Source organism: Rhinopithecus roxellana, chromosome 17, assembly GCF_007565055.1.
Source record: "Rhinopithecus roxellana isolate Shanxi Qingling chromosome 17, ASM756505v1, whole genome shotgun sequence".
In the NCBI taxonomy this organism is placed as follows: Eukaryota; Metazoa; Chordata; class Mammalia; order Primates; family Cercopithecidae; genus Rhinopithecus; species Rhinopithecus roxellana.
In genome coordinates this window covers 40293981-40309419 of record NC_044565.1, presented here as the reverse complement: position 1 = coordinate 40309419, position 15439 = coordinate 40293981, and the positions used below count along the sequence as shown (strand labels likewise).

Below are 15439 nucleotides of genomic sequence, written 5' to 3'. Positions count from 1 at the left end.
GGAGGTGAAGGTTGCAGTGAGCCAAGATGGCGCCACTGCACTCCAGTCTGGGTGACACAGCAAGATTCCGACTTGGGGGCAAAAACCAAAAAAGTCTTTTGTCAATTATGTCACAAAGATGTCCTTTTTCTATCCAGTAACTAGTGTTATCCAGGTTACTGCTGGTGTTATAAAAAGCACTGAAAGAACAATCCTTTAAAACTTAGCTCAAGCCAACCTCCTTGCCAAACATTTTTTTAATTTCTTTTTTTCTTATTGTGAATCAGGTAGCCTCTTGAGCCACAGTAAGCTAAGAGAGACTCCCTTGTCAAAGATTTTTCAGATTAAGTCAGTGAACAGTAATTTCTTTTTGCTCTAATCCCACAGAATTCACTGAGTCAACAATTTACTCAATCCTTATTCTCATGGCACTGTAATTCAACTCCCATACTACTAAGCTTTTTATTTGTCTTACCTTCTTAATCAGGCTGTTGTGGAAAGTAGAAATAGCACTTTAAAAATATTTCTGTAAATATACTAAACTTCTAATAAATATCAGTTGAATAAATCTTTAGTTTAATCATAGCAATTAAAAGAAAGTTAAGCGACTCTGCTACTGGATTTTGGATATGACAAGGCACAAACCATTTAAAATTTCTGAATAAAACTTACCGTCATCTCTCCACCAAAACATTCAGATGCAAGCTGAGCAGAATCAAAAGGTTTTACCTCAGCATCATTAAAAAGATACCTAAAATAGAGCATATAGTATTAATCCAGTATGCATATACTGAATATCTTCATATTATGTCTACTATTTTTTGAATAACCAATGTTACAAGTGTCTATTATTTCATAAGGTAAATTCTAAGTTCTTATTTTTACAATTCTAATCTACTAGAAATTGGACATATAATTTTATAACATACTCTTAACCACCTTATAATCAGATAGATCCATTTATAACCTAGGATTAACAAAAGAATTCATAAAATAAATAAAAAAGTTTGCTTAAATATAACATGTAATGCTATTAGGAAAAATTAAGAGATGTGAGAACTTGAGATACCATTTCAAAATTTATGATCAAAAAAAGATTCAAAATATACTTATGGAAACATTCAAATGGATAAAAAAAGGAAAAGGCACCATGGACACGACGGGTGAAGAAGTGAAAAATAACTGAATGAAACTATTCTGCTAACTGAAAATCAATTAACAATTGTACATTTTCTTCAAAGCAATATCCCCAGCACTTAAAACAGTGCCTAGCACACATATAGTACCTACAGGCTAGACCCTACCTGACAATATCTGAAGACCAAAAAACAGGTACTGGGGACTGTTTAATGACTTCCAACCATTAACTTGATAAAACGATAAAAAGAAAGTGTGTGTGGTCCTCCCAATAGGAGGTGAAGCAAGCAGAGCATGCAGGTAACTTCTAATGGTACATATAAGGCTACCCTGTAGAAGATATTCAATAAGCAGCTCTTAAATGAATAGAGAAGGTTAAGAGTTGAAATGTTGTCTATAAAGCTCCTAAAGTTGTCTGCAAAACTGTGTATTCATTTCTCTGAGGAAAGGATACAAATTCTCAAGAGTTAAAAGATCTGTATGTTTAAGAACTGATTTATACTGTCTGTTGAAAGTTATCTTCATTTAAAAATTTTGTCTGCCTCATTTCCAACTTTTGTAGAAAGTTTTTAGAAAACTAAGCACTGAAAACATTTCAGAAAACTACCACAAACTCTTAAAGGAAAAAAGTTTTTGAAATATTTAAAACTCACCATTTATTGTTTTTATAAGCATGGGGATTTACTATATCTCTGATAAAGCTATAATAGTGCCCACCATCTGCCGTTCCTGTGTGAACAGTCACTCCTATCAAGTCATATTCATAGCTCTCTGAGTCTTTTGAATGATCATTGACTTCTTTAAAACCTGAAATGATTTACATAGAATGGAAATAATTTTCCAAACTTCACAAGTTACTTAGAAGACCTTTTTATAATAAACTTTATTACAATATTTTATTCTATTAACACCATTTTAATAAAAATAATTTTCCCAGTGTCACAAGTTACGTAGAATCACTTCTTATAATAAACTTTATTTACAGAAATAGATACAAATAGTTTATATGTTAAATATGTACAAAACAAGTATTTGCTAGTCATTCACCATCCTTAGCTTACTACCATAGAGGACGTATTATACAAACCACTAGTAAAACAACCACGTGTTAGTACATAATTATGGACAACTTCAATATAAAGTATAAATATAAAATATTTTTGTTTAATCTGACTAGTCTTTTGAAATAGGTAGTATAAAATGCTTCATTCTATTTAATCTTTACTAGGAGCAGGCAAACAAAGGACCTAAAGGAACTGGTATACTTCTTTTATTCTCATGTTAAGAAAAGTGGTTTAAACATGGTTTGAACAGTTGGCCAAAAAAAGGAAAACGAAGCATTGTACTGGCAGCTTCCAAATACACATCAGTTAATAAAAAACACTATGTATTAGGAGATTTGTGTAGACAGAAACAAAATAAAGAAAAAGGTACACTTCCTATCCCCAAAGATTTAAAATCTAAAGGTAATAAAAGATACTGAGGAAAAAAAAAACAGAATGGTCTAATAAGTTTAAAGACGACATATGATTTATGATGTGTATTCCCACTACCACACAGAAAGGAAAAAGTAGAATATGGAATAAGGAAATGACGAGACTTGGCTGACTTGAGGGTACAGTCTGAACTGGAACATGAAGAGATAATTAGGTCAGTAAGAGAAGCATATGACTCAAGGTGTCAAGGCAGTGGCTGAGGAGTGTAGATATGCTTACAGAGGCAGTGCCAGGATCTGACTGCATCACTTGTGGCCTAACAAATTCCTTTATCCTGGCATAAATTCTGCTATCTCCACAAGTGGAAACATCACAAGAAATACAAATGAAGCACAGCTGTGAGGAGGTTCTGCTATACTTTTCCAAAAAAAAAAAAAATTTTTTTTTCAAATAGATGGAGTCTTGCTCTACCATCCAGGCTGGAATGTAGTGGCATAATCATAGCTTACCGCAGCCCTGGACTCCTGGGCTCAAGTGATCCTCCCATCTCAGCCCCCCAATAGCTGTGACCAGAGGCATGTATCACTGCACCTGGCTAATTTTTTAAATGGTTTAATAATAGGTCTAAAAAGTAGGATGTGCCGGGCACGGTGGCTCACGCCTGTAATCCCAGCACTTTGGGAGGCCAAGGCGGGTGGATCACGAGGTCAGGAGAGCGAGACCATCCTGGCTAACACAGTAAAACCCCGTCTCTACTAAAAATACAAAATAATTAGACGGGCGTGGTGGTCGGCGCCTGTAGTCCCAGCTACTCGGGAGACTGAAGCAGGAGAATGACGTGAACCCAAAAAAAAAAAAAAAGTAGGATGTATACATACAATGCCAACTTCTTAACTTTGCCTGTCATCTCTATTGGGCCATGCCTTACAACTTATTTTTATTTTTTTTGAGACAGAGTCTCACTCTGTCGCCCAGGCTGGAGTGCAATGGCACGATCTCAGCTCACTGCACCCTCCGCCTCCCTGGGTTCAAGTAATTTCTCCTGCCTCAGCCTCCTGAGTAGCTGAGATTACAGGCATGTGTTACCACATCTAGCTAATTTTTTTGTATTTTTAGTAGAGACGGGGTTTCACCATGTTGGCCAGCCTGGTCTCGAACTTCTGATCTAAGGTGACCGCCTGCGGCCTGCCAAAGTGCTGGGATTACAGGCATGAGCCACTGTGCCCTGCCTTCTACAAGGTATAAATATACCCAAAGCCTAACAGTAATAATTCCCTCTCTTAACTCTGTATTTCTTTATAGCTATAGTTACCATCTTCTCTACTCTCTTCAAGGAAAGGGTACGTCTCCTGAAAAAATAGTGTGCATTCATTGCTTACACCTCTCATCTCCCATTGAGTGAGGGTAAAACATTTACTGGATACTCATTAAGTGCTAGGCACTGGAGTTAAAGATTATAACATGGTTCTCTTTCCTGAAGTTTAGTGTAAGTGGCTTCTCCAAACCTTTAAAATTTTAATCAGAACTCTTTATACAAATAAACGTTGCCAGGACCCTAGTTTAGACAAAACAGAACTTATTCCTAAAGAAGGAAAAATGAGCAAGAGGCCAGGCCCAGTGGCTCACACCTATAATCCAAGCACTTGAGGAGGCCGAGGCAGGTGGATCGCCTGAGATCAGGAGTTCGAGACCAGACTGCCCAACACGGCGAAACCCTGTCTCTACTAAAAATACAAAAATTAGCTGGGCCTGGTGGTGTATGCCTATGGTTCCAGCTTCTTGGGAGGCTGAGGCACAAGAATTACCTGAACCTGGGAGGTGGAGTGAGCCAAGATCGTGCCACTGCATTCCAGCCTGGGAGACAGAGTAAGACTGTGTCTCAGGCAAAACACACACACACACACACACACACACACACACACACACACACACACACACACACAAAACAAAACAAAACAACATAAAAAGACTCACCCCATGAGATTTAAGCTCCACAAGAGCGACAACCATGCTTATCCTGTTCACCACTGTGACTCCAGTATATAGAAGAATGTCTAGGAACATAGTCCTAGTAGATACTAAATATTTACTGGTTAACTGACTGAGCGCACGTCACTGTCTTAACAAACATTCAATTTGTGTTAACTATGTAGTTGATGAAAACTTTGTAATTATGACTACCTTGTTACGGAGATTGACAATAATAACAGATAAGAGAAAGAAATGGAAAAATCACCTTCTTTCCTCTCACTCTTTCCCATAAGAAAATCTTCTGTATAGGGCGTCATGTCCAAACGTAATGGGAAGGAAAAGTGTGTATTCACTTTCTCTTTCATCATCGTGACCATATTAAATGTGTATCTCATAGTATTGAAACTCAAAATACGAGGCAATTTCTTAAAACATGCCCTGAGAGACAAGAAAAAAAATTAATAAAGATTACTTCTCACAAATACTTCAGTTGGTTTGATTTCTGTTATGCTATATCCATTTTAATTCTCAACTCAGAGTTAAGAAGTATAGTAATCCCCCTTATCCGTAGGGGATACCATCTGAGACTCCCCGTGTCTGCCTGAAACTGAGGACAGTACTGAACTCTATATACACTATGGTTTCTCTTAAACAGACATACCTATAATAAAGTTATAAATTAGGCACAGCAAGAGATTAACAAGTATTAATAAAATAGAACAATTATAACAATATACTGTTCACAATTTCACAGATTTTAGCAACCTCATCGTATGATTTTTTTTTTCTTTTCATATTAAGTTGAAAACTTTAAGGCATTTTACAGCTTCTCTTTGGCAAAGCCCAACTGTTATGATCACTAGTCTTACACTTTGGTGCCATTAAGTAAAATAAAGGTTTCTTGAATACAAGCAGTGCAATACTGCGAAGGTAACCAAAAGGGCTACTAACAGACTAATGAACAAGTAGTGTATGCACCATGGACATACTGGACAAAAGGATGGTTTACATCCCAGGTGGGGACTGTGTCAGATTTTATCATGCTACTCAGTCCAGTGGGCAGTTTAAAACTTAAGAATTATTTTTGAAATTTTCTATGTAATATTTTCAGACCTTCCTTGTCTGCAGGTAAACAAACTACAAAAAACAAAACCACACAGAAGGGAAACTACAGAAGTATTCTAAATAACATTCTTATTAAAACTATACAGTCAGTCCCTGAGCACTAGGCAGCAGCACTGGTGCTCACCCTTTCCCCACCGCCCACCACTGAAGGGCAGCCCGATGCCTGGCAGCCACCCTCTAGCACCATGTCACAGAGCACAGCCCCCACGATGCAGGATGAGAGTCTGCAGGGCTCCTGGGTAGAATTACACTTTAGCAATAGTAGGAATGGGAGCAGTGTTTCAGCCTTCGTTTCTACTTCTACTGGTGACATGGAAAAAGTACTACTGTTGGATGCCCAGCATGAGTCTGGAGAGAATATCTCCAAGAGTTCTCACTGTGACAGGATACCTTGCTCACAGACATCAGAAGATATCAACAGAGCTGCTGAAACAGACAGCCATAGCACTGGAGAGAAAAATAGTTCTAAGGCTGGGCACAGTGGCTCATGCCTGTAATACCAGCACTTTGGAAGGCTAAGGTGGGCAGATTGCTTGAGGCCAGGAGTTCGAGACTATTCTGGCCAACATGGCAAAACCATGTCTCTACAAGAAATATAAAAATTAGCCAGGTGTGGTAGTGTGCACGCCTATAATCCCACCTACTTGGGAGGCTGAGGCTGCAGGAAGCAAAGATCACACCACAGCATTCCAGCCTGGACAACAGAGCAAGACTCAAAAAAGAAAAAAGAAAAACAGCTCTCAGCCTGAGGAAAGTTATGTTGAGAGAAGGAAGAAGTTGAAAGCATCTTCAAAAAACACCTCAGACTGCACATAGGATTGGTTGAGTTAACCAGAAAAAATCCCCCCTCAAGGAGTTCCTCTCCTAAGGGCTTGCTGTACATTAACGCACGTAAGTTTTACAACAATCCTATAAGGAAGGTACTGTTACTCTTTCCTGTAAACACCCCACGTGCATGGCCACTCTCAGCATGAGAAACACAGGCATCATGAAGAAAGGGGGCATATTCTCTGCAAAATTTCTGAAGGTTTTTCTTTTGTCTTGGCTGTTCTCTCATTTACTGGCCACTGGATTGGGGATGTCTATCAAAAGGTGGCTGACAACCTCCACCAGCACCTTTTCATGAAGAATTGGAATCTGGCTATTCATTAGTGTGACTGTATTTGAGCTTGCACATAGTAAACTGAAGAGCTGTTATGAACCTTGTATGGCTGCATCACTTGTGTTTATTTGCTCTATAACTGCTGCATTCCTAATTTAATAAAATCAAAGAATAGACACTAAAATCAGGCTGACGTATAATTATACTTATGGGATCAACAGGCAAGTCAGACTGATTAATATCTACTGTAAAAATTTGGTAGTACATTTTCACTGGATATTAGATATAAATACCTGAATATAAATTATTTTACTAGTCCTGATGTATGTAGTATTTTAAAAATTATCTATAACCTTAATTCAGTTAAAAAACTATATTTCAAAAGAATGAGTAACACTGATATTAAAATCATTACTTTAAGGAGTTTGTCCAAAATAAATACTGTGGCCTTATATCACACTATTATACAAAATATTATTTAATTTAAATGAATGCAGGTTGTCTACTAAAGATTATACATAACTATGCTCATTTTTCTTAATAAACAGAAGCCAAGATATAACTACAAACTCAGCTGTATCATTTATATACTAAACTATCCTTGGTTTTGCAGTATAAAGTTTTCAGCCTCTGATTAATAGGTAATCACCTTGGATGATGAGTCAGCTGCTCAGTATCTTTTTACTCTTCATCACTCTGCATTTGTGAATTTATTCCTATCCTTTGTCCTCAACTTTTGTGTACTCTTAAAAATCAGCTTTATTCTAAGCAAATCTGTGTCTACTTTGAAAGACTGGAAATGAAAAAAATCGTTGCCAAATCCATCAGATTACTGTATTAACATAAGGTTTAACATCATATGTCATAACAGCTTCTTGATGAAACCAGGACTGTTCCCCATTTGGACATTTTTTTCTTTCTACAGCATTCTTGTTAGAAAGGCTGCCCCCTTGATATACTGTATATACGTGACTGTGCATTTGTTTCATCTTTCCATACTTAATTTGGTTGTTAAATCAAACATTTTAATTTGTTTAAAAAAAACAGCAAACACAGTCATGACTTTTTCCATTCTGAAAAGATTTTCCTATGTCAACATAAGAAAAATAAAATGTTATGGTAAACTATGGTAAACTATGGTAAACACCATGATAAAGATACAAAAGGGTACTATGGAAGCATGAAAAGGAGTTCCATCACACTCCGGGGCCAAGGAGATCTTTGGTTCAGAGTTTTCTTCCCTAAATAAAAGGAATAAAAATACTTATTTTTGTGAACCAGAATTGCAAAGTCTGGTTGTAATCCTTATTAGATGAATGACCCTATATAAGTTACTTAACCTCTCTGAGCTTAATTGCTGGGTCGTAAAATGGAGACTGAAACATCATGGCCTGGCAAACAGCGTTCAGTTAAGTGTCAACTGCTGCTACTACAATAACAATAGCAGCAGCAGCAGCAGAAAATCAACTGATCATCTAAATCCTATACCATAACTAGCAATATGTTCAATTTAAACAAACAAAAATATACAAACTTTGATATACAAAAAAATGAATTTTAGGGAGTAATTTTTCACTGCACACAAAGATCAAAAGAGAATTTATTTAAACCAAGAGCACAGTCAAAAATAAAAAAGTAGGAATTTAGGGAAACAAGGAATGACAGATGTTACAGGCAGAAGGAATAAAACGTTCAAAACTTCACTATTTTAGATTATTTGGGAGACTGGCAAATGAAGTATAACAGAGTCAAATGTATGTAATGACAGAGTGTGAACTTCATCCTAACAATTCTGAAGAATAACTAATGAGCTTGTGGCATGGGGTGAAAGCATGCATTGTGTCAATAAAAGAGATGAGCAGATCTGGAAAGACTGGAGGACAGGTGATAAGCACAGAAAAGCATTCTAAACCAAGATGACAAAAATAAACAAAACATATCACTAAACTACCTTCTGGAGAAACCCAATGCTTTTATTCAGCTGTCATTTTCTTAGTTTAGAATGCTTTGTCAGTAGCGTATCAGTAAAAAATTGGTACTATGGTGATTGATAAATTACTCAGGTAAAATGAATAGACTGAGAAAACCAGAGGTCTGAAGATAGAGCAGAATATGATCCTATTGAGGATAATAAGCACTTTGTTCACTTCCTCAATTGGCCCATTTCTGTTGAATATTATGTTAGTACAGAGATATAAAAGTATGGTAAGAACAAAAATGACTGACTACCTGGGAGAGATGTGACAGGTATTTCAGAAAAACAGCAGAATCTTATCAGTCAAAAGAAGGAGGTTATCAAGAATGATGGATGTATTCAATACATTTATTCCAATTAGAAAGAGATTCTCCAAAGAACTTGACTCAGACCCTTGATGATCTTTTAGTGTCTCATTTATTATATTCCTCTACAACAGTTAACTTTTGACTGACTCCATTATATACATGTCCCTAACTCTTATCCTAACCAAACTCTCATCAGATGAGTTTGTCTTCTTCGTGTAATTACCTGCATAGCTATGCTTTCATTTGACTATGTCCACCTACACTTCTTTTTTTTTTTTTTTTTTTTTTTTTGAGACGGAGTCTCGCTCTGTTGCCCAGGCTGGAGTGCAGTGGCCGGATCTCAGCTCACTGCAAACTCTGCCTCCTGAGTTTACACCATTCTCCTGCCTCAGCCTCCCGAGTAGCTGGGACTACAGGCGCCCGCCACCTCGCCTGGCTAGATTTTTGTATTTTTTAGTAGAGACGGGGTTTCACCGTGTTAGCCAGGATGGTCTTGATCTTCTGATCTCGTGATCCGCCCGTCTCAGCCTCCCAAAGTGCTGGGATTACAGGCTTGAGCCACTGCGCCCGGCCCCAACTACACTTCTTGAAATTGGAAAAATGAATACCATCCCTTTCAAAGAAATGCTGACCTGGAAAACCTCCTCTTAAGCAACTTCAGTGTCTTATTGTATAATGACTTTTTATTCTCTGCCTTCAAACATGCTCAGGTATCTTTCATCTAGAAAAATCCTTTGAGCCCCAAGACTCTTTCTGGCTACCATCTTCCTTGCTGTCTTGCTGTTTTTTTATTGCCTTTTTTTTTTTTTTTTTTTTAAAAGACATAGTCTTGCTCTGTCACCCAGGCTGGAGTGCAGTGGCATGATCTTGGCTCACTGCAACCTCCGCCTCCCAGGTTCAAGCGATTCTCCTGCCCCAGCCTCCCAAGTAGCCGGGACTACAGGTGTGAGCCACCACAGCCAGCTAATTTTTGTATTTTTAGTAGAGACAGGGTTTCACCACGTTGGCCAGGCTGGTCTTGAACTCCTGACCTCAGGCAATCCACCTGCCTTGGGCTCCCAAAGTGCTGGGATTACAGGCATGAGCCACCGTGCCCGGCCTGTTGCCAAACTTTAAAAATGAATGATTTATGCTTGATTCCATGTGTCCCGACAATGTTGCTTCTATTCCTATAACCTGACAAAACACATCACTAAACTACCTTCTGGAAAAACCCAATGCTTTTATTCAGCTGTCACTTTCTTTCATCTCTGTGAATTATGTTAATTGATTATTTTCTTCTTGAGATTCTCTTCCCAGTTTTGGGGTTACCATTTTATCCTGATTTTCTTTCTTTCCTTGTCTTTCATCTGTCACTTCATCCTCTGTATTTTTAGGTTGGCTTAGCTCTTAAGTCTTTTCCAACAACTACATTATTTCTCAGGCAGATATTCTGACAGATTCAATCACACAGATAAACCTAAAACTGGGATGGCAATAATTTGATGCCATCGTGTTACCAATCTTATTTTCCACTACTGTTCCATGTGAATACAGTAGTTAAAAATGCAGGCTGACCTAATCCTAGATTTTAAGCACATTCAAGGACATTTCTATTTCTCAGCATTTGTTCCTAGTAACTAACTGCATAAGACGCTCTTTTCAATCCAATTTCTATTTGTCTTTCAATATAAAATTAAAATGTTTACTCAACTACTCTGTCCTAAACTTGCCATTTTATGGCTCAAGAGCCTTTTGGCCAGGTGCAGTGGCTTCATGCCTGTAATCCCAGCATTTTTGGAGGCTGAGGTGGGCAGACTGTTTGAGTCCAAGAGATCAAGACCAGCCTGGGGAACACGTGAATCATGAAGTAATAATTAATAAAGAAAACTAATGCATGTTTGGCATGCATTAGTAAAACAAGTATAGTAATTTTTATTTTTATTTTTTTGAGACAGGTTCTCAATTTATCGACAAGGCTGCAGTGCAAAGGCACGATCATGGTTCACTGCAAGCCACCTCCCAGGCTCAAGTGATCCTCCTGATTCAGCCTGCCAAGCAGCTGAGACTATAAGTGTATGTCACCACATCTCGCTAATTTCTAAATTTTTTGTAGTAACAGTGTTTCCCTATGTTGCCCTCTTGGGCTCAAGTGAACATCCTTGAACTCCCAAAGTGCTGGGATTACAGATGGGAACCACTGTATGTGTAAGGCTTCAAATTTTTATTTGAAGACCACTAAATTGTTACTTTCCAAGAAATTCTACTAAAAATGAAAGCTGAGGAAGACTATTTTTGATCAATGTACCAAAAACAATGTATCCAAAAATAACAACAATACACTGGAAAGAAGAACCAGCTTGAATGTATTATAGTATAAACACTTACTTAACACTCTAACTCAACAGTTACTAACTCTCAAATCTACCTCCAATCTAGACCTCTCACCAAGCTCTAACCGTAACAGCCAACTGCCTGCAGGACCTTTCTACCTGGATGCCCCAATGAGAACTCAAATTCAACTTGATTATCTCCCTGAAATTTGCTTATTTGTATCTTAGGAATCAGTATTGGGAAAGTTTCTTTATTCTGTGACTCCATGTCTTCACATGTAAAATGGGGATAATAACAGCATCTATTGCAAAGAAATGCTGTGAGGATTAACTGGATTAAAGTTCTCAGAACAGTGTTTGCTAAACAAAAAACACTTTGGAAAGGCTAGCTAGTAGAAAAGTCCCTAGTTAGCTACTACGGAAAATTCCAAAAATAAACAGTTCATAAGCGGTGTGCTGTTCTGAGTATCACGATAAAATCTTGTACCATCCTGCTTAGGATGTGAATCATCCCTTTGTCCAGCTTATCTGTGCTGCAGACACTACCCACTTACTGGTCACTTAGTAGCTCCCTTAATTATTACATGGATTGTCATAGTATTGCAATGTTTGTGTTCAAGTAACCCTTATTTGAGTTAATAACAGCCCCAAAGGGCAAGAATACTGAGCTTCATTTGTAACTTAAACTTTATCATAGGTATGTTATGTACAGCAAAAAGCAGTACATATAGGGTTCAGTACAATCTGAGGTTTCAGACATCTATCGTGGGGTCTTGCAAAATTTCCCGAGGATAAGGGGGTCCACTGTATTACCTAAGAAAATGCCACAAAAGCTAGACATCTGAGACTCGATACAGATAATGATGAAAATGATCAATGTACTTATCGTCCATGTATCTGCTCCCCAAAATCTACAGTTTCAAGTTGACTGATTACCACTTTCATACAGCTCAGTATATGTCAAAATAAATAGTGATTCACTGAACAACTAGATGAAAAGTTGCTCCATGAGACTGAGCTCCATGCAGCTGATTTTACCCTAATCATATAATTTCCATAAAAATTTAATCTTAGTTTACCCTTAGTTTGTGTTCCACGTCTATGGTGAAAACAATAAAAATCATTTGAAAAAGCATACCTTTTTTCGGCTCGTACTTTCTTCCCACAATGAGAACAAGTATACATGTTATCACCTTCCAAAGTGTCTTTTATAGTAACTTCATCAAGAGATTCCTGTGTATAAGACCACATTTAAAAGCTTCACATGATTGTTTATACCATGCAAATATACAAAAGGTGGCAATTACAATTTTGGCAGAATGCTCAGCAAAAAAATTTTTTTTTAAAAAGTAAATTCTTAAATTTTAGTAAACTGTTTTTCCTCATATTAAGATATTCTACGAATCTTAGGAACTTTTTTGAAGGGTTAATTAAAAATTTAAATTTTGATTGGGCAAAAAAGAACTTTATGGTTGATCCTTAATTCTTATTTGAACAGTACAGTAACAAGAAAATACATAAAAACATGAAAAAAGTTTAAAAATATCAAGATGACAAACATAAACCCACTATACACAAATAGTTAAAAGCATAAAGTAAAAAAATTATGTGATTACTCACATAAATGTTCTTCATATCAGCCACTTGGCACCTCACAGTATAAAACTCTTCAGCAGTTTGACTAACATGTTCACAATCCTAATCAGCAGACATAAAAAAATTAGTAAAAATTAGCAAATTGTAATATAAACGAAAATATATTAAGAGCTCCAAAAAGTAAAAACCAGGTATAATACTTACCAAGGATACAACATTGTTTGTAATTACACCTCCAAATAAACTTTTGACGGTATTTTTCTTTAACATAAAACAAACAAAAAATATGAAACTAGTTAAAACGCAGGCAAACCTGTTCAAATTTCAAAGGCACTTTTCAGTATTCTGATACTAACCAGTTCTGGAGACATTTCTTCGATTTTGGTAATCAGATCAGTAAAAAACTCTGTCATATCTTTCTGTTCCCCAGTATTCAGAGGCTGCTTATCCATGGTGTATGTTTTACAGAAAGGTCTAGGATTATATGCTTTGCATTCACTCTCCTGCAAAGAAAAAGAAAGGGGAACATTCTAAGTGTCAGATAAAAATAAGAAAATTACAGGTTCTTCAATGAACGCATAACAAAAACAAAAGAACAGGTAGTAAATCTATGAAGTTAGTTTTTAAATGGTCTATTTCTTTCTAATTTTCATAGCATTTTTAGTTTAACGGTCTTGGTGCTAGAAGATTCTTAAATTACCTAGGATATATGTATTTTCAAGTCAAGGAATTTATAGGAAGAAATCTGAGATTCAAACGACTCACAGCCGGGCACAGTAGCTCATGCCTATAACCCCAGCACTTTCGGAGACTGAAGCAGGCAGATTATGAGGCCAAGAGATTGAGACCATCCTGGCCAACATGGTCAAACCTCGTCTCTACTAAAAATACAAAAATTAGCTGGGTATGGTTACACATGCTTGTAGTCCCAGCTACTCAAGAGGCAGAGGTTGCAGTGAGCTGAGATCATGCCACTGCACTCCAGCCTGGCAACAGAGCAAGACTCCATCTCAAACAAACAAACAAACAAACAAAAACCACTCACATCTATATTGCAAAGCATAAAGTATAAAACCTTCACAGGCTGAATAAACTTTCCCAGAGATTGAACTTTAACAGATTTTAAAATAGTCATTTAAACCAGCAATTTTCTATTTGTCAATTCAAATGGCATTTATAGCTCTGTTAAAAGGAGATTAAGGGCCCGGAGTGGTGGCTAATGCCTGTAATCCCAGCACTTTGGGAGGGTGAGGCCAGTGGATTGCTTGAGGCCAGGAGTTCAACACCAGCTTGGGGAACACAGTGAGACCGTGTCTCTACAAAAAATAAAAAAGATAGCCAGGCATGGGGGTACATGCCTATGGTCCCAGGCAGTGGGGCGGTGTCGAGGTTGCCATGAGATGAGATGGCACCACTGAACTCTAGCCTGGGTGACAGAGATCCTACCTCAAAAGATAAACACAGTAAAAAATACAGAAAAAAGTATGACACAATCCCTGTCCTCAAGATGTAACAGGTGAGAAAAGTAACATATATAAGAGGCAGAAACAATAAAGAGGAATGATGACTTGGAATCCTCCGGTTAATCTGTGGAATAGATGGTCTCTTAGAGAGGTAAAAACCAAGCTGACTCTTGAAAAATGAACATCAGAAGAAAATGGAGAAGAGTGATGCAGGTAAGAAACAACAGCAAAAATAAACCCACAAGTAATGAAGCAGCAGGGTGATGGGCTCCAAATGTAGAGGGATAAGATAGGAGGTTAAATGAAGGGTAGGGGCAAAAAACCCAGGTGGTGTGTGCCATGGTGATGAGCTTGAATACCATTCTGTTCATAATGAAGCAGCACTCAAGAGTCTTAAGCAGTGGAATGATATTGTAAGATCTACTATCTTTTTAAAAGACTGATCACTTTTATAGTTTTAGGCATTGTAATTAAGGGACAAAAACATAAATCAGCTAGAAAGCTGCAAGCATAAAAGGGGAAGACCTTGTGACAGAAAAAGGATGAGACAAAACAGATTCTTCAAAGGACAAATTAAGACAATAGACAACTGAGATAACTTTTAAAAGTTATTATGACAAATAACAGATAACTGACATACGGCCCCGGGCATGGTGGCTCATGTCTGTAATCCCAACACTTTGGAGGCCGAGGCGCGCAGATCACTTGAGATCGGGAGTTCGAGACCAGCCTGGTCAACATGGTGAAACCTATCTCTACTAAAAATACAAAATTTAGCCGGGCATGGTGATGTGCGCCTGTATTCCCAGCTACTTGGGAGGCTGAGGCAGGAGAATCACTTGAATCTGGGAGGTGAAGGGTTGCAGTGAATTGAGATCACACCACTGCACACTAGCCTGGTTGACAGAGCAAGACTCTGACTCAAAAAATAAATAAATAAATAAAAATAAAAGAAAAAAAAAAAGAAAGAAAAAGGAAGGTACATAGTTATGACAAAGCCAGTTCAAACGAGCTCCTTTTAACGTTTTTAGGTTC

At 37.5% G+C, this 15439-nt stretch overlaps 1 protein-coding gene across 7 annotated transcripts in view; it reads right to left on the bottom strand.

The window, feature by feature from the left end:
- Positions 1–15439, bottom strand: part of USP34 (ubiquitin specific peptidase 34) — a 291125-nt gene that overhangs the window by 59032 nt on the left and 216654 nt on the right. For all 7 annotated transcript variants that reach the window (XR_004054451.1, XR_004054449.1, XM_030921651.1 and 4 more), the window contains exons 45-51: positions 13298–13444; positions 13146–13202; positions 12966–13043; positions 12484–12578; positions 4789–4961; positions 1770–1923; positions 652–730 (exon numbers count right to left, since the gene is read on the bottom strand). Coding sequence is in view for 5 of the 7 variants with exons in the window: in XM_030921651.1 (XP_030777511.1) it covers positions 652–730; positions 1770–1923; positions 4789–4961; positions 12484–12578; positions 12966–13043; positions 13146–13202; positions 13298–13444 (783 nt within the window). In the remaining 2 variants the exon portion in view is untranslated. The remainder of the gene's footprint in view (positions 1–651; positions 731–1769; positions 1924–4788; positions 4962–12483; positions 12579–12965; positions 13044–13145; positions 13203–13297; positions 13445–15439) is intronic.